Source organism: Neopsephotus bourkii, unplaced genomic scaffold (genome assembly GCF_033783945.1).
Source record: "Neopsephotus bourkii isolate Nb327-2 ecotype Australia unplaced genomic scaffold, CSIRO-AGI_Nbou_v1 NB_719, whole genome shotgun sequence".
Taxonomy (NCBI): domain Eukaryota; kingdom Metazoa; phylum Chordata; class Aves; order Psittaciformes; family Psittacidae; genus Neopsephotus; species Neopsephotus bourkii.
The window spans coordinates 2,353,922-2,378,806 of record NW_026901218.1 but is presented as its reverse complement, the minus strand read 5'-3'; the positions used below and the strand labels follow the sequence as shown (position 1 = coordinate 2,378,806).

General features: G+C 41.7%; 1 protein-coding gene across 3 annotated transcripts in view; it reads right to left on the bottom strand.

Moving 5' to 3' along the window:
- Positions 1-717: 717 nt before the first annotated feature.
- PTPRG (protein tyrosine phosphatase receptor type G) overlaps positions 718-24,885 on the bottom strand; it is a 404,332-nt gene continuing 380,164 nt past the window's right edge. For all 3 annotated transcript variants that reach the window (XM_061354220.1, XM_061354222.1, XM_061354221.1), the window contains exons 17-30: positions 17,691-17,787; positions 15,930-16,012; positions 15,575-15,709; positions 15,206-15,340; positions 14,641-14,813; positions 13,998-14,133; positions 13,519-13,665; positions 11,456-11,549; positions 9,786-9,862; positions 9,239-9,367; positions 6,800-6,946; positions 5,835-5,977; positions 2,735-2,870; positions 718-1,979 (exon numbers count right to left, since the gene is read on the bottom strand). In XM_061354220.1, coding sequence (XP_061210204.1) covers positions 1,833-1,979; positions 2,735-2,870; positions 5,835-5,977; positions 6,800-6,946; positions 9,239-9,367; positions 9,786-9,862; positions 11,456-11,549; positions 13,519-13,665; positions 13,998-14,133; positions 14,641-14,813; positions 15,206-15,340; positions 15,575-15,709; positions 15,930-16,012; positions 17,691-17,787 — 1,779 coding nt within the window. In that variant the 3' untranslated portion in view covers positions 718-1,832. The remainder of the gene's footprint in view (positions 1,980-2,734; positions 2,871-5,834; positions 5,978-6,799; positions 6,947-9,238; positions 9,368-9,785; positions 9,863-11,455; positions 11,550-13,518; positions 13,666-13,997; positions 14,134-14,640; positions 14,814-15,205; positions 15,341-15,574; positions 15,710-15,929; positions 16,013-17,690; positions 17,788-24,885) is intronic.

Here is a 24,885-nt window from a genome sequence, read left to right as displayed (position 1 = left end):
AGAAAATCTTCCCATTGTTAAAAACAGAAGGCCAGATGTTAGCACATACCAGCTGGCATAGCTCCTCTGCTCTCAGTGAGGCCGCATTAGGGTTGTACCTTGGGAGGTTCTGAACCAAAATACCTACTCTCAATATTAAGCAGTTCACTTTCAGCTTCCTTGTGGGTGAAAATCACAGAGCCTTGCCCAATGGCAGTATTTCAGCAAGGCTGGACTGGCAGAAATTAATGGGCTTACATTTAAATGAAAAGAAAAAAACATGCTGTAACATTTTGACAAGTCCTGAAAAATTCCAATGCATGTTTTGTGCAGTTGAAATCTAGAAGTAAAGAAACTAATGCCATAGATAAGGGATAGTGCCTTTAGCTGTATACCAAATGTCAGGATGGTTGAAACAACATAGTTCCTTCTTTTCAAGGCAGATTCAGTCACCCCTCCCTACTCAGCTGAACTATGAAGGACACCATTAGCTTTAATTTTCAGGAGAATTAAGTATGTGCTTACTTAATCCTGTAAAACAGGGATGGACTTTGCTGAACTGTGACCAAATACGCAGGAAAAGGGAGCCAGTGAGGACGTAAACTTAAATGCTCCAAACAATAATTCAATTATTTATGGAATCTGGGGGAAACCACTTCATTGGTGTGGGAGGGATAACACAGTAAGCTTGGTTTGTGCTAAAAGAATTAGTCTGGCAAAAAAAAAAGAGGGCGAATGTAACTTTATAGGTAGTTGTTTTTTATTAGTTTGCTTCACCAGTAAATATGGATCAGTACTTTATGTTTTAGCACTAAAGTATGAAAATTACACACCTGTAAAAATGGCATCTAACAGTTATGAAATTAAGAAACGCCTGTCATCATGTAACATACCATTAGGTGTGAGGTCATAGTCAAGAAATAGTAAGGAAATTAATGTGTTTAAAATATTGAATAGCTTAGTACTGTAAAATATTGCTACCTTCAATATAGCTGAAAACAGGTCTGACTGGGGGTTGGAGTAGGTTTCTCACTGGATTGGCTCTGATGAGAATAAAACTAAAACACTTTCCCATCACAGGGCTGGTTAAAAAGCTAAACCCGATGTATTTCTGAATACATGGGTAAGCTTTGAAATTGTAAAATCAAAACCTGTCACTGAGTCCCATATATGAACTGCATCTAATTTATAATTATATTGTAGGTAATTTATATACTCCATGTGAAGCAACTATTAGGCCTCTAAAGTGGACAAACCAGCAATTTGAAACAATAGAGAAATAATTGTTTCAGCTCCACAAGGCTACTACACCTTCACTGCAGCTAATCATCACCTGCCAACTTCTGTAGGATGAACACTGCTCATCCGCTCCACTGGAATGAAGAACACCAAAACTGTGACATGATCATTAAAGGAATAAATATGATATGAAGGGGTTCAGTATCTGTTGTAGAAAGAATCCATCTGGCCTAGCATTCAAGATTTAAGATTCAAGGGTCACTGTCATTAGCAAAACTTCACTGCATTTAAATGAAACAGAAAAAAGCGTATGGTTGCTGTCATGGAATGTCACATCAGGGCTTGTCTTGGATTAGAATATTATAGGCAGTAACACTGATCATATAGTGCAAACTAGATAAAATTGTGTTTCACTGCGTGAAATAAACAGAGGTGCAAATGCTCAGTAGGATACCATTAAGACATAAAATGGCAAAAAATAAATATCAAAACTTTTATCAGTGTAAAAAAGTAATTGGGTTATTGTATAACCTAGAGTCTGGCAAAAAAGGCCTCAAAAAAGTTCACTCAGTCTTCAGAAGTTCTACAAATTAAGTGCCTTTTCAGGTTTCCAATTAGACAAGAGACTCCATGCTTTCTGCAGGATCAGATTCGTCACTGGCCATCACAGCACCATTTTTGTCCAGTGTCATGGGACCATTTCCATTTTCCTTAGTGCTGACCAAGCTTAGCATTGCCTTATAAAGAAACTGGTACTGTTCCTGGAAAAGAAAGAACAAGTTATTTAAGCACATGTATACAAATGGCACTTAAATGTGGCATTTCCAGGGAAGGTCATGGATATTCATTACCAGAAGCATACGTGTAGCAAAGAAGACGACTTAGAGAGCAATCACCTCTGTTCATCTAGTTTAACCTTGTGAACCCAAAAGTCCAGCTTTGGGTAGATGATATTATTTCTGGTAAATAATATAATTTCTTATATAATTATTTAATATAATTTCTGGTATTAAACACTACAGGAGGCTAGGACAACACCTGAGACCAGAGGCCCAGCCCCAGGTTGTTCCCTGGTACCACAGGGCCATGCACACTGAGGCAAGGGTGCTGCTCTCACTGCACAGTGAGTGAAGAGAACCAGTGTTGACGCTTTATCACCTCCCTGCAGTCCTAGCTGCTCTGCTGCATCCCTTCATGTTGTTTAAATACCACAGCTTAACTTACAGGGCTGGCAGGGGAATGATGAGAAGCTGAAAGGTCTTTCTCTGCTAGGGCTGCCTGTACAGCAGCCCCCTAACTGTATGAGAAATAAGCTTAACTGCAAATCAGAGACTTACAGTGTTGGCTTCAGGGTCACAGAAAACAACTTACAAAATAAAAAGCTCAAATGCAAATTCTGCTTGGTAGTAGAAGCTGTAGGGCTTGACAGCATACACAGTGTGTGTTTTAGTTCATGCTTTTGGTCACAGATGAAAACCTTGTAAACTAGCCATTTACATTCCATTTAAAGACTTACAATGTCTGTAAATACTCCAGGCCGCATAAGATTTATCATTTTTGCCACCTGGAACACATCGACAGCATTTTCGTTCTCCAGTTGCTGGGACAGAGTGGTAAGGGCACATAGCGTTCCCGCTGACACAGCGCCGTACCTGAAAAACCACACCGAAGGAGGAAGTTACTCAGAAACAGACCGGGGGCGCTAACACAGAGCCATGAAAATGGTGATACAGTCTTATGTGATTACTGTAGCTCATCTCTGTCTCTATTAAATGCTTGTTTTATACTAGCTGATTCTTAGCAATTTTAATTTATAGGAGAGAAATTTGATGGTACACCAGTCATCTCAGGGTATCTGCAGTATTCAATACAAAGAAGTGTATCAGCAGAAGAATGTGAGCGATTTAAAAATACCCAGCCTATAACACTGGAGACTATAACACTGAAATCAGTTCTCACATGCCACATGTCCTGAAAGCATCTGCATTACAGTTGAGCGTATTTTAAATTCATTAGTAGGAGCTCAAGCAAAACAGAAATGATTAGAAAGAAATGAGACTTTGCCTTTTCCTCCACATCTCACAATTACAGAAAGCTAACACGGATATGAGGTGCTCACAAGTAAATGGGGCACATCTCAAAGTATTCCTTAGGTCTGATTCATTGGCAAAGACAACATCTCTGAGCTGGGCACCCAAGAGACATTATGGATTCTGAAGAGTTGAGCTGTGCTGTCATTTGGTAAGAACCTGAGCAATGGTTATGCATCAGGAGCACAACTCACTGCGTCCTTGAGATACTGGTCAGGTAGAAACCTTACTGCTGCTGTATCTATGGGTATGCTTGAACCATATGTGCAGCTGCAGGCAGAAAGGATTCTAAGCAACAGGGGCTCGTAACTGCTTCTGAGGAGCCTCAGCCCTCCTCTGCTCTCCCAGTACTCAGGAGACCGAATCCTGGCTGTGCCATGGGTCTGCTCTGTGACTTTGAGCAAGTCTATGTCTAAATGTCCCACCTGTAAAAGGGGACATTGGTGCTGACTTGCTCTGTAAACTGTTTGGAGAGTTAGCTGTATATGAGAACTTAAATAATCAGCAAGTGCTGCAATGCCGTCTTGTATAGTAAGATCACCACTAGGAGCTTTTACAGCATTCCTGTCGAAATCAAGACATAATGCTGACTTAACTTTACATGATGTTTGCAAACTCAATTTGCTTACAAATGGAAACAAATCAGATGACAACAGATGTGCTGTATTTGATGACAAGTCTATAGGAGAAGCATCAGAACCATATAGCTGGGTGCGACTTATCATCTACAGGGAGAGTGGACGAGGTGGCCAGTGTATGTGCCTGATGAGACGCAACTTAAATGCCTCTGAGAGTTCAATGGACTCGTTTTTACTTGGGCTGATAACCTCCAGCTCCCCACAATCTGAAGGCTTTTCTCACAGAAAATTATGCAGCAGATCTATTTGCTTACATATGGGCAGTTGTATTTAAAAATCTTGACATCTGACTTGAGTTGGAATATCTGAACTTCCTTGAAATGTTGTTATTAAGTTCACCCCACCATGTACTTCCTAAATACCACATGGAGTTAGTGTCTGCAAATTCATGTATTTGGAATTAATCTGCAGTTGTAATTATTAGCGGATTATGTGATATAGTTGCTGCATGTAGTAAAGGGAAATTTTCATTTTCAGCTCCATTTGCTTAGGCTCCAGTGAAAAGCAGAATCCACATTATGTGTTAGGCTTAAAAATAAAATCATTGAATACGACAAATAAACCAAAAAAGCAATTTACAGAAAGAATGACTCAGCATTGTTGGAAATGTGATTTTGATTTATTTTTTTTTGGTGTCTAGCATGAAATGCCCAAATCAATAATGGTTCTAATTCTGTAAAACATAATCTTAAATACTGCAAGAGTAGCAAAACCTCAGACTACCCAAAGCATGAATATTAAAACTAGCCTGGAATTAATCAGTGCTGGCAAAAGGCAACAGAGCTTACACAGTGCATTAGCAAAGCAGGAGGTGGTGGGAGAAAAACCTGTTGCAGCAGCAACACCCTGATGTGAAGCAAAAGCTCTTTCAGCAACAGCAATGTTTTCGCACAGAAGGTAAAGAGTTCCCAGACTTTCCCAGTAATTCTGTTCTGTAGCAAGGTCTAATGGACTGGAGCACAGGGAGGTGCAGGTATAGCAGCCATTGATGCTGGCTCAATGTTCACTCCAAGGGCAACTCAAGCAGTATCAGAAATTGGGCTTCCTTAGGTTTTTAAGGGCAGAATGACTCCAGGAAGTGCTCTGGCCACCAGGAAAACAGCCCTTTCAATGAGATCCTGTTGGATTCAGGCTCCGGCTTCACTGTAATGGTATTTTGCAGCTCCGTAATGCATGCAAAGTAGTAATATGCAATGCAATATTTAGCATTCTTTATAATTGGGCATTCAAGCATAGCTGGCAAGACAATGCTCACCCCTGCACTACAAAAGGAGAGAAGTGCTCAGGCATGCTGGCCTTGTGTTAGCAGGTTCCTGCCCTCCCACTTGGCGCCATATGGGCCCCTTAGAGGGTTATGGGGAAGGAGAAGGAGGGAGAATAAATCTGCTCTCTAAACACCTGGGTCCTTTGTCATGAGATACTTCCTCTGCTGACCCTAAGACACAGCTGAGCAGAGCTTGTTCCATCTTACACAGCACATTAAACCTGAGCTGTTAGACAGGAGCTCAGGCTACTCTGAAACTGGCTTCCATAAGCCCATATCGGGCCTTATCTAAACCAGAGCTCTGCTGGGTTCTGAAACAAGCTGTAGGATTCGTACAGGATACTTCCAGGTGCAGAAGAACCCAAAATACAAAGCAAACACATCCTCACTTTCTGAGTCCGCCTGAAAGTATGACGAACTTAAAAACTACACTAAGCAAAGTGTATTTAGCCTCAGATGCCAACTGGGAACTCACCCCGGTAAGTCTAAATATTCTGTTCCTTCTCTAGACCAATAAACCCCATTCACTCCATGCAAGAATGGGTATCAGTCCTAACAAATATCCTAGAGCTGAGTAACTCCTTGTACAATCTGCACATAAATGGGAGAAAAGAGATGACATACTCATCATGAACTATGGTGGGGCCATCCCTTGTTAAGGCCTCTTCCTTGATTACATTGATAAGTTCAAAGGTACTGCTTATGGGAGCATCTGGGTTTGGCCATTTAGGACACTGAAAGTGGCGGACTTCCAGAACATAGTCATCCTGCAATGAGAAACCAGCCCGGGCATTAGTTACTTTAGTTTCACAGTTACCTACTGCAGGTAGAAAGAGGGAAGAGCCTCACTACAAACTGAAGAGATACCTTCTGCTTCCACACAGTCTATATAGAAGGAAGACAACAGACACAAGGCTGTAGCATCTCTGTAACAGTGAATGCCCTAAAATCATGCAACCCTAACAAAATGTTTAGTTAAGAAATTATTTTGTATTTGAGTTCAGGGCTTATATCCACATAAATCTCTCTGAGCCCCTGTAGCTCCAAAGTCAACCAAGTGAAGAGCAACCAGGAATTCAAATTTTAAAGGGCTTGCAAAGTGATGTTTTGCAGCAAAATCCAGCCACAATTCGGACAGCAGACTAGAGGCAGGTTTACAGCTCAAAACCAGTGTCCTTACATAAAATCCCTTAAATAAGAACCCCCAAAAATAAACTATAAGTTTATAAGTTTATAAATATAACCTGAATTTTATAAGCAAAAATAGGACAATAAACCGTGGTTGTCCTTTACAAAGAATAATTAAATCTACTTGTGTAATTTCAAAATGTAAAAACCAGTGTTTACACTTTCAAATACGACAAACAGTTAATACTATGGTCTTCCTAGCTAGAAGAATCTACCTGGAAGTAGAAGTGAAATGGAGAAAGCGCCAACGAGAATATCTCTCCCCTGTGAGCAACATGCATGCACATGCATTTACCAGTAAATCATCTTCAAAACTGTTTCTGAACTCTTCTTCCACATTTAAAGGACACCAGTAACATTTGGGTGAAAAGCCAAGACCCACATTTGGAGGTTTATTTTACCTGGGTTGCTTCAAGGATAAAGTCATGGATGATAATTTGCTCTTCGTTAGAGAGGCACAGTCTGTCTTTGCTGATAAGGGTCACAGTAAAGGCCTCACAGTTCATGGACTCCTCGCGACTTGGCCAGTACACAAACTCATCTTCTGCCTGAAGGAATGACACAACACACAACTACAGCCTTCCAGACACCTTGTGTGTGTCTGAAAAATCCAGTGGATCAAAAAATTGGTTTGATAAGTAGATATGATCAGCAGCTGACCTTTAAAAACCACCTCTGTCTAAAACAGATTTACTGTTACAGCTGCCACATCCTTCCTCTGTGTGTCCAAACAGGTAATGTCTACTTTTTAATTGGTTTCATAGGGAAATGGTTATCTTAGCTCAGTCATATTGAACCTTTATATTGTATCCCAGGTTTTATTACCTCCTGTCTACACAGTTTTGCATGAAAGTCAGATACCTCTTTAGAAAAAAACGTCACTGACCTTTAAAGATTAATTGCTTATTAATGTTAATTTGTGTTTATTGTGGTCTAATCCAAAACTCAAGGTCTGTGGGCTAGGTCTAGCAGAAGACTGATGGACACTTTTGCAGTGCTTGACTTTTTAGGACCAAGGGGAGGAGGGAGGAGAAAGGAAGAAACCCAAATGTTCTTAGCCTTGAAAAAAACGCTGGCTTAACTTAATGCAAGGTCCTCAGAAAAACTCCTCTCCTGAAGGGACACTGTAAAACCTCAGTGAGACTGTGAATGGTGCAGGAAGCTCAGTGCTGCAGTAGCCTGATTGACAGGATGTAGAGGACAGATTTTCAAAGCTTTTCTTTAAGAAAAAACTGAATTCTGTGAAAGGAAATTAGGCTCTGTCACCACACACCTGCAAAGCCTGTTTCTCCTCCTGGCTTTAGGAGCCTATCGTCCCTGCAGTGTAAGCACAGAAGCTGCTCTGGCAGCATGTACAGCACTGCATGCTTGTGTCTGAATAACCCATGTTAAACTTGTGAGAAAACATAAACTACGAACCTACTTCACCCTGCTGCACCCCTGAGCACATCTCCAAAACCAGGCTTCTTTCTGTGGGCCTGGAGACTCAGTGCACGTGATATGCAAGATACTGTTGAGATTTGGGCCTTAAATGTTTATTCTGAAAATGGGACTCGGGGCCCTAAGTCCTCTGAGTACCTTGACAATCTGCCCTAAATAAGCAGAAGTGCCAACAAGCAATGTAATATGGCTGAGAAAGTGACAGGTCTTTATGCAGAAAGTAGCTTGCATTATCACCTTGTCCCTTGGCATTACACGTTCAGCACCTTGCCACTGTCTCAGTCCTGTGCCAGCCAACACAAGCCATGCTAACCACCAAGCAAACACATGGGTTCCACTGCCCCGCAGGCCAGCCTCCACCTTGGGAACAGTGGAGATGAAAGAAGGGACCGGGCATCCTTGCAAGGGATGTGGCTGAATCCGGCATTCCTCCTTTACCCTTTAATCACTACTGTTCTGCAGAGCTATTCCATATACTTGTAAAGACAAGATCAGCCTCTTCATTTCCACCTGACACACTTTCATCCCATTAGTGCTTTCTGATTTGATCTGATTGCTCTGAAGGCTCTTTGCTTCCAGTGCCTGCAGTCCCTTTCATCGCAAAGCACGCAGGAAGCATATTGACTGCTGCCTCTTTAGTAGCCCCTCATGACTGCTATTTTCCTGCTGTAATGAAGGTGGTTTCTTTTCCATTCTCGTCTATAACCATCTATTCACCTCAGTGACGCATACATGAAAAAAAGGACTGTTTAGTTCTTTTTCAACACGCTCTCTTGAGATGTGCTAGTAAATCTGGAAGTAGTGATTAGCATTTCACCTGGGTCTCCTTATTCTGTCTCCCTCTGTCTCGTTATTTCCACTTAAATTAACATATATGTTTGCTTTTCACTTTCATCAAAAATAGCATTTGTAACCTTGCATAGGCAAGTCTTGCATGGCCTCAGCTTTAAGCCCCTGGGAAAACAAGCAACTATTCTACTGCCCCTGCTTTGTATTTCTGCTCCTCCCAAAGTCCTTACCCATGGCCCTGGCCACTCGGTAACATCGGTGTCTTGCATCCTCCATCCAGGCAGCCCCCAGGAGCTTTCATAGAATCATGGAATGGTTCGTGTTGGAAGGGACCTTAAAGCTCATCTAATTCCAACCCCCCTGCCATGGACTGGGACACCTTCCACTAGACCAGCCTGGCCTCTAAGAGGCTGTCATCACCAGTGGGCTGAATGTGAGCACTGTGATCCATCCAGATCAAGATGTCTTTCCCAGGGGTCAGTGCAGAAAGGGAGAGCAAAAATCAAGCCCCACGTCTCAAACCTGTCTTTTTATAACAGGCTATAGTGAGTTTGAGAAGGTAACTCAAAAACTGGCTGCACCACCGTGCAGGGAGGTACAGTTTAACTCACCAGGCTCTGGTTGTCCGGCAGCATGACAATGATCTGTGCATTGTGGTCCCAGATCATTCGCCAGAAATCTTTAGTCGTATGTGGCAGTGGATGTTGGGTTATGATGAACTCGTTACTCCTGTAGTAGCCCTTTTGCAGCAAAACAAACCACATGGTTACTTACTACTTTCAACACTTTTAAAGCATTAATTTAATCTCTGGGGACACATAATGACCCTATTCCATTTTATGCCACAACATTTTCACACATGCTATAATTTTATAATTCCATTTCTGTTCTGCAGAGTCCCTGATGTTTTCATTTACTCTAAATCCCACTATTTATCTGACTCTATCTTACAGAAATACACATTCCACCTAGTATTTAATTTTTTTAGGCAACAATCTTTAATAAAACACAGCTAATAGCTCTACATTATGGGGAAGGTGTTAAAATCTCATCTGTTAATACACAGCCATTACATACAGAATTAAGACAATTACAGGCATCTGGCATTTAGCACCTTAGAATTGATTTTACTTTGTAATTAGGTGTTGGCTTCCTCACCATGATATAAGAGGCATTAATGTAATCTGTTCCCTTCATTCCAGGCAGTGGTGCCAAGCCCACTCTAGCACGCTCAGCTGTAAGATTAAAATGAAACAGAAAGAAAAAGGAAAGGTAAAAACAAAAAAGATCAAAATCTGGTCATGGCACAATGCAGAAAGTAAGAATTTCTCAGATGTTAACAAACCAAACAGCATGCAGCTCCCATCTCCCACAGGAGCAGGCCAGCACTTTAACTGACTTAAAGCATTGCCTGCTAACACAGGATATAAAAGAGAATGTTGCACAATATTCCCACAAGGACAAAGTAATTTCAGGAATCAAATTTTACTATAGCAAAGATTTTCACAGCAGGCTGAATTACCAAATAACAGTATATGCAGTGATAACAGGGAATTTCAGGTAATTCTTGACTATAGTGTTCCATTTGTCTCCAGCAGCACACAAACCCAGCTGATTTACTTTGTTTTCCCTATCACTCCGCAGCACCACCATCATTCACTCCTCCCAGCTGGAGGGTGAGAGAACCTCCAGAGATAAAACCCTTCCCTAATGGCTAACCACCCAGAAGTGTGAGTGTGTTCTTCAGCAGAGCTATACATCTCCATGTTTGAGGGCTGGATTCAACAACATCCTCAAACCAACTGACAGGCCCCAAGTGCCAAACTGAAATCACTGGAGCAACAGGATACGCAGTGCAAAGCCATATAGATTACTTCTGCCCCATTCACATTTGGGTTTAAGATAGATCCTGATGACTTTCCTTTCAATTAACAAACTCCATGTCTGTGCCATTATTACTTTGTGCTAAGCCTATAGAATCACACAATGGTTTGGGTTGGAAGGGACCTTAAGATCATCCAGTTCCAAACCCCCTGCCATGGGCAATGACACCTCACACTAAACCATGGCACTCAAGACTCCATCCAGCCTGGCCTTGAACACAGCCAGGGATGGGGCATTCACAGCTTCCTTGGGCAACCCATTCCAGTGCCTCACCACGCTTACAGTAAAGAATTTCTTCCTTATATCTAACCTGAACTTCCCTTGTTTAAGTTTAAACACATTACCCCCTGTCCTATTGCTACAGCTTCTGATGAAGAGCCCCTCTCCAGCATCCCTGTAGGCTCCCTAGCTTGGCTATCATCTGTCCTGTATGCCCTTGGTAATGTGAAGGCAATGACGTTGTGCCCACGCTTGGTTTGCTCATACTGCCTGGCAACCATGCAGAGAGTCCATATTAATGACTGTGAGATTGTGTCCTTGGGCACTAAATACCCTCATATCTGGGGAAGGCTCAGAGGCAGAAATCGAGTGTAGTAGCTGAATTACAAACAACTTGTGCCAATCACACTGGGAGATCTCACCTGAGCTGAGAGCAATATCAAAGTAATTCTCTCAGTATTCCATAGCTTTATCCCCTACCTAATAATTCAAATTCTTAAGCACTTCAAATTAACATTTCACTTGGACAGTACATCTGTCTGACACTGTCACTATTTTCTTTTGTTCAGTTTCATCAGGGCAATTCTGAAAGACAAGACAGCCTGGCCTGAACAAAAGATTACATTTCTCCTTCCTAGTGGCTATGCCTTTTCATGCATAAAACCAGGAGAATTCAGTACAAAAAGTTATGTTAGGCAGTAATCAAACCAAAGATGTGATCTTACATGGCACAACTGATGAGTTCCTGTTCTTCTCTTTGTTGCAGTCTTTCTGAGCACTGAAGCATTCCACGTATTTTGCATTACACTGTGTAACCAGCTGAAAAAGAATGAACTAGTAAGTCAGTCCTCACAGTGCTCTAAATGGAGACAGGAGGTTTCTTTGCTAACTCCTGTGAAAATGCATTAGTAGAAGAATAAACTACATTGTTAAACTTGTTTAAACTACTCAAGATGCCAATGGAAATCATCCTTTTCATACAACATGTTTAATGGATAAAAAGATTTCTGCAGCTCTCAGCATCGAAACATCCTGAAAATGAAGTTCCATTAAAATGTATTTTCACTGAACACTACATTTAGGTATCTTTAAGAGTATATTTCATAGACTGGCAGGTATGTTCAATCAGAAGCAGTTCTCAAGGAAGAAGAGCTAGAAAAATAGAACAAAACCCCTATGTCTTCTCCCAAAATAAAAGCCAGATCATTCCTGCAGAATCTCTTTTTCTGCCAGGTCTTTGGGGAACCCACCAAAGATCTGAGGGATGCCATGGGTTACATCCTCTGGTCTGCCAAGTTCATTCTGAGCTGCTTAAAGGCACCAAAAAAGACATCAGGGAGGCAGATTCTATTTGAATATTCACCCAGCTTCTACCAGCGCAAAGAGAGCGAAGGTGGCTTTTTCATTTCCTGCATTAGCAACTCATTACTCAGCATAATTTTACTCTAAGGTGGTTGAATGTAAACCACTGTACCAGGGCATGAGCACAAGCCATTTTCTGCCAGCTCTGTGTCAGCAGCAGAAGTGAGAGAAAGATCTAATAATTGCTGCTGGTCACGTCCCAGTTTCAAATGCACTCTAAACAAGAGAGCACTCAACTCATCTGTGTACTGGCACAGGCCTCATTAGAAGTTATGGGGTTTCTAAATACCTGCGCAACGTTGGTAGAGAAAGTAATTTCTGAAATTGGCACTCAAGGTACTGAAAGTTTGCCACAAGTCATCAGAAGACACCTTAATGAGTACATTTTATATGTGTACGTTTATCCTTATACATATCATCTAGATGCACATAATGATATTTATACATATAATTTTTTTAATAAGAAATCCTTTTCTCCTGCTGCATTTTGTGTGTGTATTGCTTGCGCTTGCACTTGTTTCTTTAATTTAGTAATTAAGCATCTGGAATGTCTTGACTGATGGAGAAGTACCGTGATTTCTATGAGTGAATTTGGAGAAGAGCCTGTTTGGTTTTTGAGTAGCTTGGCACCTGGTATAATTTAACGGTTTCAGTTCCTTGGGTAGTTATTGAGTGAGTTTAGCTGTGAAAACAGATGTCGTGTATAATCTTATGATACACAGTCTCACAAAATATTTTTAAAGGCATTCAAATAAAATGTAATCAGAAAATCTTAGGTTTCAAATAGGATATCTGAGCAAAAAATAAATTAGGCCAGGATGAAATCAGATATGACATAGCAGGGAAAAGCAGCAAGCACAGTTAATAGCAACGAGAAAGGCCTATTGTGTTTCCTGGTCTTAAAGCATTTTTCATAACATAATAGAATCACAGACTGGTTTGGGCTGGAAAGGACCTTAAAGATCATTTGGTTCCACACCCCCTGTCATGGGCAGGAACACCTTCCTCTACAGCAGGTTGCTCTAAGCCCTGTCCAACCTGGCCTTGAGCACTGCCAGCGATGGGGCAGCCACAGCTGCGAAGAACCTCATTTCATGTCCTTCTCCACATATATGCAGGAGAGCCATAGATTGGAAGAAGACTTTCAGCCAAGCTAACCACAGCCTCAGGAACATCCAAGCCCCTGTGGGACCAGGGAGACTAGCAGCACACTCCAAAACAGTGTCCATGCCCTTCTGCTCACTTCTGCCTTCAAGAGTTTTAATACTCATGTCCAGCAGTGTTAGCTAAGACTGTGAAGGACAAAACTTCTGAAGCTGGTAATCAAGTGTTCTGATTTGGTTCCTTATCTATGACAACTGACAGTTGACGACAGACCACACAAAAGATAGTAGGGAAATTAAGTCCTTCTGGATGGCAGTGATACCTTGAACTGTTTCTCTAGTCGCGTCTTCCCTCCTATGCCAGGTATGAGGATGCTGTTAACATAAATATGCAGCTGGTTTGCACATACTTCAGTCTCCTTCCCAAGGATGGCTTCCAACAAGGCATCATGAATAAAAATGTACTGCTCCTAGAAAAACAAGCATGTCATGTAGGCACTTGGAATAAACTAAACAGCTGGCTTTAACCAAGGGGTAGAGCACACTAAAGGAAGGATGTGCAAAACAAGGCACCTATGCAAGCATGGCCAACTCCAGAATAAACATTTAAAAGTGTCACACGTACAACTCTAAGTCAAAAATCAAATCTGAAGTGTTTGGTCTATAAGAAGAGAGACATTCCAGAGCAAAAAGTGCCAGTGGTATATTAAATTTTTATAGGGATGTAATAGAAAAATGTTTTCTTTTTGATTACAGCATAAAATGGATATGGCTTTAAATTCAAGCCTGCTTTAATTTTTACCTCTGTCTGGACGAGGTAGTTGCGCTGTGTCCTGATATGTTTCAGGAAACCCAGGACATTTACTGTGCTTTTGTCTTTTATCTGTTGCAGCATACTGTCTATCACAATGTAGGTACCAGTTCTGCCAACACCAGCACTATAAAAAAACATAAGAGAAACCATATAATACAGCCAGATGAAAGTAAATGATCACAACAGCAGAACTAAGCAAATATTCCTGTTCACAGGCTTTCATTTTTCTGTTAGCCCCAACCATGAAAGTTTCTCAACAAAATACTTCATTTTCTGGGAATTTTACCAGTTACGTATTGCTTCTGTGGGTATCTCTGTGCTGCATGATGAGGATGAATATAAAAGAAGCCATCACAGCCGTGCCACCAAATCTGGGCTTGCAGGCCAGGACAATCAGGATGGGCTACCATGGTCTTGGATTTCACCTGCCCCAACACTTGCCCCTGTCTCCACTGCTGTTGTTACTGGTACTGGCTGGAAGAAGCCATACAGACATCCACCCTGTACTAAACTGCTGCTATTCTGGGCCACCAAGGTTGCTCCAGCCTGTGTTTGTCTTAGCTGGTGTGTAAGAGCACCTGCTGTGCACTAAGTATGCTTGCCATGAAGTAGTCACTCACACCCATCATACCTGCAGTGCACCACCACTGGTCCCATGTCTGGGGTTCTGGCTGCAGAGGATCTCCTAACAAAGGTCAGCACGGGCAGAGCGTACTCCGGCACACCCATGTCAGGCCACTGGGTGTAGTGATACTGAATGACCGTCCTCTCGTTCTGCCGCCCTTTGGGGTTTCCTTTCTGACCCTGAGTGCAAAGTGTGCACAGAAAGAACAGAAAGATTTGGGATGAGAAGCATGCAAAGAGACTCAGTGCTCAGCTGAAAAACTGCTGGATTCTAACAAAAGAAATCTGCAGCTCTGCCTCCTGCTAGGTGGAGACAGAGTTCAAGGAAAAATCCATGTGGGAACAGGTAGTAACAGCAATGACTGTGACACAAAAGCAGCAGTGAACTTCAGAAAAAGAAATACAGGTTAAACCTTTCACCAGGTTCCTTGTAATCCTGGCTTTGCTTACTTATTTCCCATCCACCCGATACTTTAAGTTGCCTATGCAAACGCTGAGTTTTCCTCCTGTGTGCCTTGCATCCTACACAAGCCAGAAGGCCTCTGGGTGAGAACACTGAAGGCTTTACCCACCTTTCTCAGCTTTGTGTTCCTGACTGTGAAGCGGCGCACAGTGTAGCAGGCATGAATGTTTGTGCTCTTCAGCGTGACGATGATGTTCCCATACTCCTCGCTGTTCTCTGATGGCCAGTACTGATCGCATTTCCTCTGAACAAAGACATAGTTGGGTGGGTTGGCTGAGGCTTTGAGCTGTTGCTTTACATTTGTATTTAGAGTTTGTTAAAGAAGGAAAATCATGGCTAGCTATGTATCCTTCTGTTCTGTTAGGTATATATTATACATCAATATATATCGTATCCCAAACCATTAAAACCAAATTCTGCCCCCATGATTCGGGAATGTGGTAAGAAGCAACTGCTAGTAAACTAGAAAATCTCTTACTCTTCCTTTTTCAACAAGGTTTGTGATCATGACAATGATTCCAGTATTTTGTTCCCAAATCATCCTCCAGAAATCTTCAAAGGTAGATTTTAAAGGTCCCTGGGTAGCAATGTAGGCTTTTGCTTTGTTGTAACCCTTCAAAGAAAACCATAATGCCAAGTGAGATGAAAGCAGTATCATGGCAGACATATCAATATTTTAAAGGTAACAGAGAAAGGCGCCTTTCTCAGAGAGAGGAATTTGTAACAAAATTTTCAGGTGAAGCTGGAAAACACAACCACTTTACAAGCAGCAATACTCCCTCCCTGTGGAAGGATTCAGAGTCAGAGAAATCAAACCAATTCAAACAACTTACATCGACATAATTAGCATTAATGTAGTCACTGTGCTTCGAATCTTTTCCTGGTAAAGGCCTTAGCTTCACCCTGCTGTGATCATCTGGAGGATGAAAAAGAGAGTATTAAGAGAGCATTAAGGAAACACAGTGCAGAACTGCAGGTAAACATTCCATTTCCCAGGTACTGGAGTAGCCTTTACTCATACACAGAAGAAATTAGCCTTGGATGGGAGGTGAATGGGAGATGGGAGCACCTGGTCTTGGTCATCTGCTCATCGTAGCAGGTCCTGAGTCCCTTCACTTCCCTTTAAGTATGTGGTTCATGCTGGGGCAGCTTCTCTTTAAAGGACACTGGAGCCCTAGCAGCACAATCTCTAGGATCATCCACATCACACAGTGTAGTGTGTGATTCAAAGAGCCCCACAAGGCTGTATAACACCATGTGGAGACACCAGCTTGGCCCTCGCAGGCACTGCAGCTGCCCTTGCTTGGCTCAGTGTCTGAGATCGCTATCTTCCACTGCTGGGCTCCCACAGCAATACTGGCTCTGGGATCTGAGTTAATGTTCTTACTCCTTCACCATCCTCATCACACCAAGAGGTTAGACTTTAGGTTACACTCTTTAGCTTCTCTTTTTATTCCACCCAAATGCTTGACTTTGGCTTAAATCAGAGAAAATATTGCAGTCCTTCTGCTCCAAGGCAGCAGCATTGGGCTGGGTGGCACTTCCAGCATGTGTAGAGATGAGACACTTGGGCCAACTTTAAGCATGAAGAATGTGGTTTCAGTTGCCTTCCTTAAATGCCTCTCAATAGAGAGAGTAAGGTTCCCCCATGGGTAATCTGGAGGATTGGAATGCCTGCTTCAGTTCTCCTCCGATGCTACTTCTCCCTCTGTGCCTAAGGGACCAGACAACTATGTCTAAAAGTTGAATGAATCCCCTTGTCAAAGGCCACGTAACGCAAGTCTTTTACAGGTCTGTGAATTGGTCCTTAGCTGGCACCTTGATTACACCTGAGAATCTGTTACAGAGATCCTTCCTAGCCTATCAACAACATTCCAGATTTATTGCAGTGTTTATGAACACTGCAAAGTTTTTATCATCTTTCTTTGTAGTTCACAGTGACTGCTGCATCTGCCATTCATTCCATATCAGAGAACAATATGGAAGAAGTTACTGCTTTCCATTCCAGGCCTGCAGTGATTTGCATTCTAGAGCAGAGCGCAGATTTGCAGTTCTCAGAGGAATACAGGCAAAGCCTGCACTATGCTACAGAGATTACTGTTTGTCCAAGTCATACACACAGCTGAAGCAGGCTGAAATACAGCAGATGTACTCTGTGAGATTTAGCACCTTTGGGGTTATAAAGGAATCTCAGGAATCATCAATAAAACTCTTTGCTCCACACTATGCAAAGGCCAGTTTTCAGACATCAGACATTAGCAGCCAGAAGAGCTCTGATCAATTTATCCCAATTATTCCTCCACTTAAGTTCATACCTAACTGGTATTTCTAGAACTACTTTTGGACCATCAAACTGCAATGTATTTTAGAACAAAAGTTGGAGTGAAATCCAGAAATGAAATCCAGAGTGACAGAGAGGTCAAAACATCCTCTGCCTTTGGTAGGGAAATTATCTCCCAGCCATACTTGAACATGTTTATTCACTACTGTGTAGTAAGGTAACTTGAAGCTACCTGCCTTTTCCAATCACACACAGACATACTGTGAGAGGAGAGTGCCTTGATGCATTGTGCTTACAGCCAGTGCTTACTTACAGGCTAGGATGTTGATGTATCTGTTCTTGTGCTTGTTGTCGGGGTGGTTGGAATGCTCTGCAGTGATGTTCATGTCGGCCGTACAGCGCTGCACTTCCTGGGCATGAAAAATATTCAAACACGAAATGCATCAGTTCAAGAAAACTGAGCTTTATCTTCTCTTGCAACAGCTCAAACCCCCCACATTTAAAGTACTGATATCTTAATTCTGGGATAAAACACAGTCTTCCAGTATTGTCCTGTATGAGAGGGTCTGCTCAAACAGGGCTGTGTTAGCTGCTGCCAGGTGTACAGTTATGCTCCTCTCCACAGACTTGGTGACAGATGCACTCTGAGCACCCTGAGGACCAACTGTCTCCTCTGACCAGCAGTCAATCTGTCTTCTGGACTGCATCTCCTGTGATGCTTTACTCTTTCGCTCCTTGGGAAGGGAAGATAGAGTCCCTTAAAGGCAAGAGTGGCCAGTGCAGTGCAATAAATTAAGCACAAAAAGCATTTCAGCACAAGACTTTGAGTGCTGGACAACTTCTCTGCTTATAACCTCTCAAAAAAGGGTTTCTGACATTTAAGTTTGGAGCTGACCTTTTGTTAGTTGTCTGCAGAGAGATGCCTTTTATGAAATATAAATAAAATAGAACTCTGAAGATAACAGCAAATACTTTGAATACCACCTCTGGGACACTGATTAACAGCCCACAGTACAGCAAAAAAATAAAAGGTTGTATTCATGTATTTATACATTTACAAAGCAGAAAGAGACCAAGGTATTTAGAGATGCAGACTGCTGCCTAGTTGAGGCTGTACGTTACATACCTAATCCCCATTAATACTTCTAGTTCTTAACTTACCTCTTACTTTCATTGTCCAAAACAGAATACAAGGCTGTTAGAATGGGACAATGGAGGGTCTTTTCTCTGATCCCAGAGAAAAGCGGCTGTTCCTGTTGGCCAGGCAGTCCTGGAGTGTTACACATTTCAGAGACTGTCTTACAAACTGAATCACTAAACCTCATGTGAGCTACCATCTCCGAGATATATTTTCTACTATTTATTTAACCACAACCTTCCTGCATAAACTAAACCCTTTTTTATCACTAAATATTTGGTTAAACCTCCGAATTTTTGAAAAATGTATCAGTGGTTGGAGTTTATAAAGTTGTGGAAGAAACTACATTTATTCAAATCTTTTATGTGTCCCAGAAATTGCACCTAACAGTACCAGTTTCCCCCAAGGATATATGGGGAAGTGCCAAATTACTTTGTACTTCAGGCTTTAAAAATAACAGTATAGAACCTGCCTAAGAGGGAAAGTCATTAGGAGCTCACAGCTGCTACAAAGATCACAAGCTAAGTGACAGAGAAAAATTATCAAGAGAAATGCTATACAAACAGCCGATGTAACAGAGTTCAGCATTATGCAGACATTTCACAAAGGACTTGCATAGCAATTTTGATACCTTCCCCAGCATTTACATTTTAAAAGTGCAAAGTATACTAAAACCTTGAACATTTTACAGCTTTTATATCCACATGACTCTCCCAAATAAGAACTGCTTCTCTCTCTCCTCCCCATCCTCCATAGGGAGAAACATACTATGCTCAAGGAGATGAGCTGAGCAAAGACAAAAGACAAATCAAGCCAAACTCCCAGCTGGCCCTAATAGAATTTTCATAGTTCCATTTCTATCACAGAAATAAAAAACACCATTAAAGTGTGCGCTTTCCCTAATTCTACCTGTCAGCTCCAGTAAGCAAGGGACTTCTGATTACGCAATAGGCAGGATCAGTTCAGCTGAAGTCATAACTGGAAAAGCAGCATTACTTACGTGTTAGGTTGATTTAATGTAATTTCATTTTACCTTTTTTCCTTTGCATTTAGAAATCATAACATCACTGCTGCACCACTGTAGACCTCTCCTAAAAGATACCCCCTTGCTTCTCAAAAGCCTCACATCAAAATCTACATCCCTGCATCACTACGGAATTATTTGTAGAAGTTATTAGCATTGAAATATTTATGCCATTTGCTGTAGAATTTAATACAGATGAATCCAGTAAGGTGCTGTGGAAAATACTCTAACAAGTTAACAAACTTAATAGGGAATTACCTCCCTGCTAAGGATTTTTCTCTGACAGTTTAAATACTACATAGTAAATGTATCACTTTCTATTAAATTCTATAGGATTCTTCCATAAGGGAATTGTTGGTGAGGTTAATCATTTTAATTAACCTTTTTATGTTGATGCTGACTGTTTTCTCAACTGAGCATGTTCCCAGCTGGCCAATATAAAGTTAATAGAAGAGGAAGATTAAGCTAAGACAGTGAAAAACACAGCAGTGGAAATGAAGGTCTGATGCTGTGAGAGCTGATTAGCTGAAAATGGCTTAACATGTAACTTTCTAGGCGATTTTTAATACTCTGGAAAGCTGCTATAATGGTGGATTCCTATGTCTGCACACTGCAAACACATAGCAAAAGGAGTCTGTTCAAGAAAAGCCCTCCCCTCCCAATGTGCTTCAATTGTTCTTGTCTTTTAAAAAATCAATGTGCAAGAGTAAAAGGCCATTTTGACTTCAGCCCCCTCCCCTAGTTCAGGACGCAACTGGCACTTTGGTACATTGAAGCTGTCGAACAAAAAAGGGACTGAGAACATCCTCCAACTCCATGTTGTCCACTGTCAGTGTTGCATGGACAGATGGGGTTGAGAGCAGAGGGTGGTCATCCACACTCTTACCTTCCCTGGTTCATGTCTCCAAATCCTAAGAGCAAATTACTAAACCACAGGCTCCCCCTAACAGACAGTAAGGCAGAAGTTAACATTCCTTTGTTATTAAAGCCAAGGTGGTTGTCTTTCATCAATGCACAAAGTGCTGCAAGAAAAGACTAGTTGCAGCCTGTTATTTATGCCTCTGTTGAGAGGATTATTTACCCATTGGCAGAAGAGGGCAGCCCAGCATTAGTAAGTATCACCCTGAAGAAAGTTCCAAAAAGTCACCATCTTAATTACACCATTTTACCACATTTATGTATATTACATATTTGTTTTCCCAGACTTTTCTATTGCTTATGCAATGAAAACCCTAGAATTTCTAAGTCTTACTGGCTAGCGAGTCCTTTATTTGCATTTAAAACATCACCATGACTATATTATTATTACAACCTAAGTTTGCAGGCAGGTCCGATCCCAGGCTGCTCACTGCAGCCTATAAAAACTCCTCTCCCAGTCAGCACAAAACTGCTACTGGCACCCTGGAGTAGGACAGATAGTGTCCACATCACCACATCCACAAACTGTTCTGCTCTAGAGTATTTTCTTTGGCATTCCTTAATCCCACTTAGTCCCTTCCACTGATTTTAATGGCAGCTGGCTAGGACACTGCTGCTTTTCATGTTTAACTTTGCAGAACACATTACTGTTCAAAGATGAATGGATACAGGCTCTTATTCTGCCTTTTCAACTTATCATTGACAACCCAAGAAAGCAAAGTACATGGTTTCAATTGACCGTTAGTTACTGTAAAAAGTGTCCTAGTCTCTGCTATTATGGCTGATTTACCTTTTAATTATATTGTCCATGCTAGTGCTAATTGGAATTTGATACACCCAGGTTTAACGACCCATTTTCATTGCCTTTCTGAAACAAGTTACAGATTAGTTTCTTCTAAACTTCAGAGAATTTCCATTTAAGTGTAAAATCAAACTGCACCAGTGTCTTGCTGGCAATATAAGGTTTGAGCAAGAATTTTTGCTACAGTGACTGAGCAGGAACTCGATCTCTTGATTTGGCCTTATGCAGTGCTGCTGTTGTTTCCCATTACTTGAGTTCGATGTCCTAGCAGGGGCTGAACTGTGAAAGCCTATGAATAGCAATGAGGAGGAATCATGAACAAAGAAAGGATCCTAATCTGAAGGACTAAATTAAATGAGATCCATAGCTATGTTTTGGTATTACTTTGATATTTTTCAGCACGAAAGCAGCTAGCTCATCCACCCCTAAAATCAGGTTTGATATATTATTTTTATCCCAAATTAGAGAATTCTGTGGTATTGCTCTTGCTGTTTATCACAGCAAACACGAAGCCAGCATACCAACAGGGACAGCAGACAGCATTTGAAGATATCCCACAGGAACAGCACGGATTTTGGGGAAAATTTAGCACTTGTACAAACTCCGTGATGGTACTCAAGAGAACGGGGAGCTGGGGACAGCCTGGAAAGAAGGAGAAAACAAACAAACCAAAAAGACTCAACACAGGAATGACAGTATTTAGATAGCTAAAAATTCATGTAAATAAATTAGAGAGGAGAGGATGGTGGAGGAACATTTGCTTGTGGTATCCTGCCCCTCACAATGCAGGGGGTGTCAGAGTCTGAATGAACTCTTGCATTGCCTGTGCAGGGCTTCTAAGCAGAAACCCTGGGTATGGCCGCAGTACTATGGCTAGTAACAGAAAGCCCAGACAGCTGAACTTCTTTCATTGCTTCTCTTCAGCTTTTTCTCCTAATCCATAATGCCAATTTCTTAGGGAAAGTCGAGCCGGGAGGTAAGAACTGAGAACTCCAGGAAGACCCTTTTCTGCAGCAATCCTTCTTCATCCAGCTTCAATGTGCTGCTTCCCTTTGGTTTCAGTACAGCAATGCACAGAATACCTCTAATTATGGCAATTTTGGGCAAAGGTTATAAACCATTTCCCAGTACAGTAATGCCTGCTAGCAGCATGCTTTTGAAATAGCATCTTTCTACTGCCAAATTCCTTGGCGTAGACACAGTTACAAGCATGTGTCTAGTGTAAGCTGTGTCTAATCTATAAGGGATGCCAGTATAACTACAGTGTTTTTAGTGTCTCAAGAAACGTGTGAAGTGCAGCATTATCTGTCTTCAGTGCAGCCCTCCACTAAAGAATAACATTCTGAGGTCACCAGTTAAAAAGAGCTAGTGACCCCTGCCCCGAGCAGCAGCAACCACGAGGATAACGTTAGCAAATCCCTGCTGTATTGCTGCAGATATGGATTTATGTTATTTTCTTACATTTCAGGACATTAAGAAGAAGGTGCCGCTGGAGTATAAAGATATTTTCAATTTATGTGATGAGGGAGCTAGACAGCCTGCCTCCAAGTTCAGCGAGCCTGTGCAGACTCCAAATTGGCAATGAATCATTACACTCACAAGGCCACAGGCAGGAGAGGTCTGCAGAGATTGCACTTACCCCCTCTAATCGTCCCTGCAGCAGCACTGACCAACCCACTCTTAGGAAGGAGGGGAAAGAAAACTGTCCAATCTCAAAACCCCAAACACTGCAGTATAGTCTAGAAATTCACAGTTAGCTTTGGGGATGGAGGGTGATTTCTTGGCTTCCTTGGTTCCTTTCTCAGAGCAAAAGGACACAGCTACTCAAAAAACTTACTGTGTTATTCCAGCAACTGGCCAGGGGGAGGGAGTGAAAAGCTTTGCTGTGGGAGGTGGCACTTCACACACTCTTTTTGATACAAGAATTCGGAGGGCACATGCCCTATATAGTCAGGCTATCAGGGGAACAGAAGATGACAAATGTGACATCAGTTTTTAAAATGAGATCCAGAAGGGATTTCAGGCACTACAGCCCACTAAATCCAACTTCTCTGTGGGGCAAACTGCTAGACGCTGGTAATAAATATCAAAGCTAGTGAACACCTCTAACAGACTGTGAAGAGGTCCCTGAAGATGTCTATAGGTAAGCACAGTCTGGAACAGAATAGTATATTTGGATTTGCAAAATGTTAGTGAAAAGGCTTCTCAGAAAACATTACTTAAAGACCTGATATGTCTTGGAGCAAAAGGAAAACTCTCCTTGTATAGGAACAGGTTGGAGGTGGGACTAGTGTGCCCAGGAATTCTCAGTGCTCAGATTTCACCAGTGGGACGTTATAGAGACCTAATCTATTCCTAAATGGACTGCAGAGGGGACAAAGTGTGTTTATGATACAAAATTATACAGGATAATTAGAACGAAAGCTGTTTGTGAAGGGAAGCAGAACAATCTTGCAATACTGAGTGGCTGAGTGATAAAACAGCAAATGAAATTCAATGTTGATACATGCAAAGTGATGTACTTGGGAAAAACAACCCTAACTATACATACATACTGACAGGTTCCCAATTTGCTATTACCATTCAGTGACAAGACCTTGGGGTCACAGCTGATAGTTTTCTGGAGGTGTCAGCTGAGTGTTCAGTAGTTGTTAAAAACAAAATGGGATGTTAGGAAGAAGGAAAGTAATAGAAAACCAGACAGAAAACATCACTGTGCTCTTGCAGAACTCTGCAGTAAACCCACTCATTAAATACTGTGCACAGTTTTGGCCTTCTCATCTTAAAAAGGATATGGTAAAGGAATAGAAAAAGCTACAAAGGGAACAAGTCATCAGAAGTCTAGAATGGTTTCCTGAAACAGATTAAACAGTTTAGACTTCTGCAGATTCAAAAACAGACGAAGGGGGAATGAGAGGGAGGCAGACAGAATCCTGTGAGGCATTTAAGTGAACAGCGATGTATTTTGCAATGATAAAGCTAAGAGGCATCAAGGTAAGTTATTAGGCATGAGTTAAAAGCAAAAGGAAGTCCATTCTTGTGGAACAAATTGTAGAATTCACTGCCATGGGATGCTTTGGACATTAGAAGTCTGCAGGGTTCAAGAGGCAATGAGAAACTTATGGTAGAAAGGTCTATCAAAAACTATTAAGCATACTGATGCCAAGAAAATCTGGCTAGACAAGGGGTAGGTATCATCTCTGTCTCCGGAAGCCTCTCAATCTCTGTTCAGCCTTGCCACCTAACCTTGCCCTAGTGTTGCCTGTAAAAATGTGGTACCTCATTCCGTATGCCATAGCAAGAGAGTGCTGGAGCTGCCAGATAGCAAGCCAAAACCTCCTTGAACTGTTCTCAGTAGTAGGCTGAACAAACTCCAAGGTAACATACTAAGTTTCATCAGAAGACCAGCACTGGTGATGCAGGATCATTGCCTTTATTTAAAAAAGCTATTTGTTGTTCAGTATTAAATCGGGCCCTTTATTTCTATATCCAAAATTGAAAATTCACCAGACTCAAAGGAAATCTTAACAATTCTGTTTATAGAAGAAAGCCCAGCTATCACCAGACAATAAAGCCGGCTACTTGCACTATGATTACCCAGAGGGAATAAGAATTTGTTTTGGATG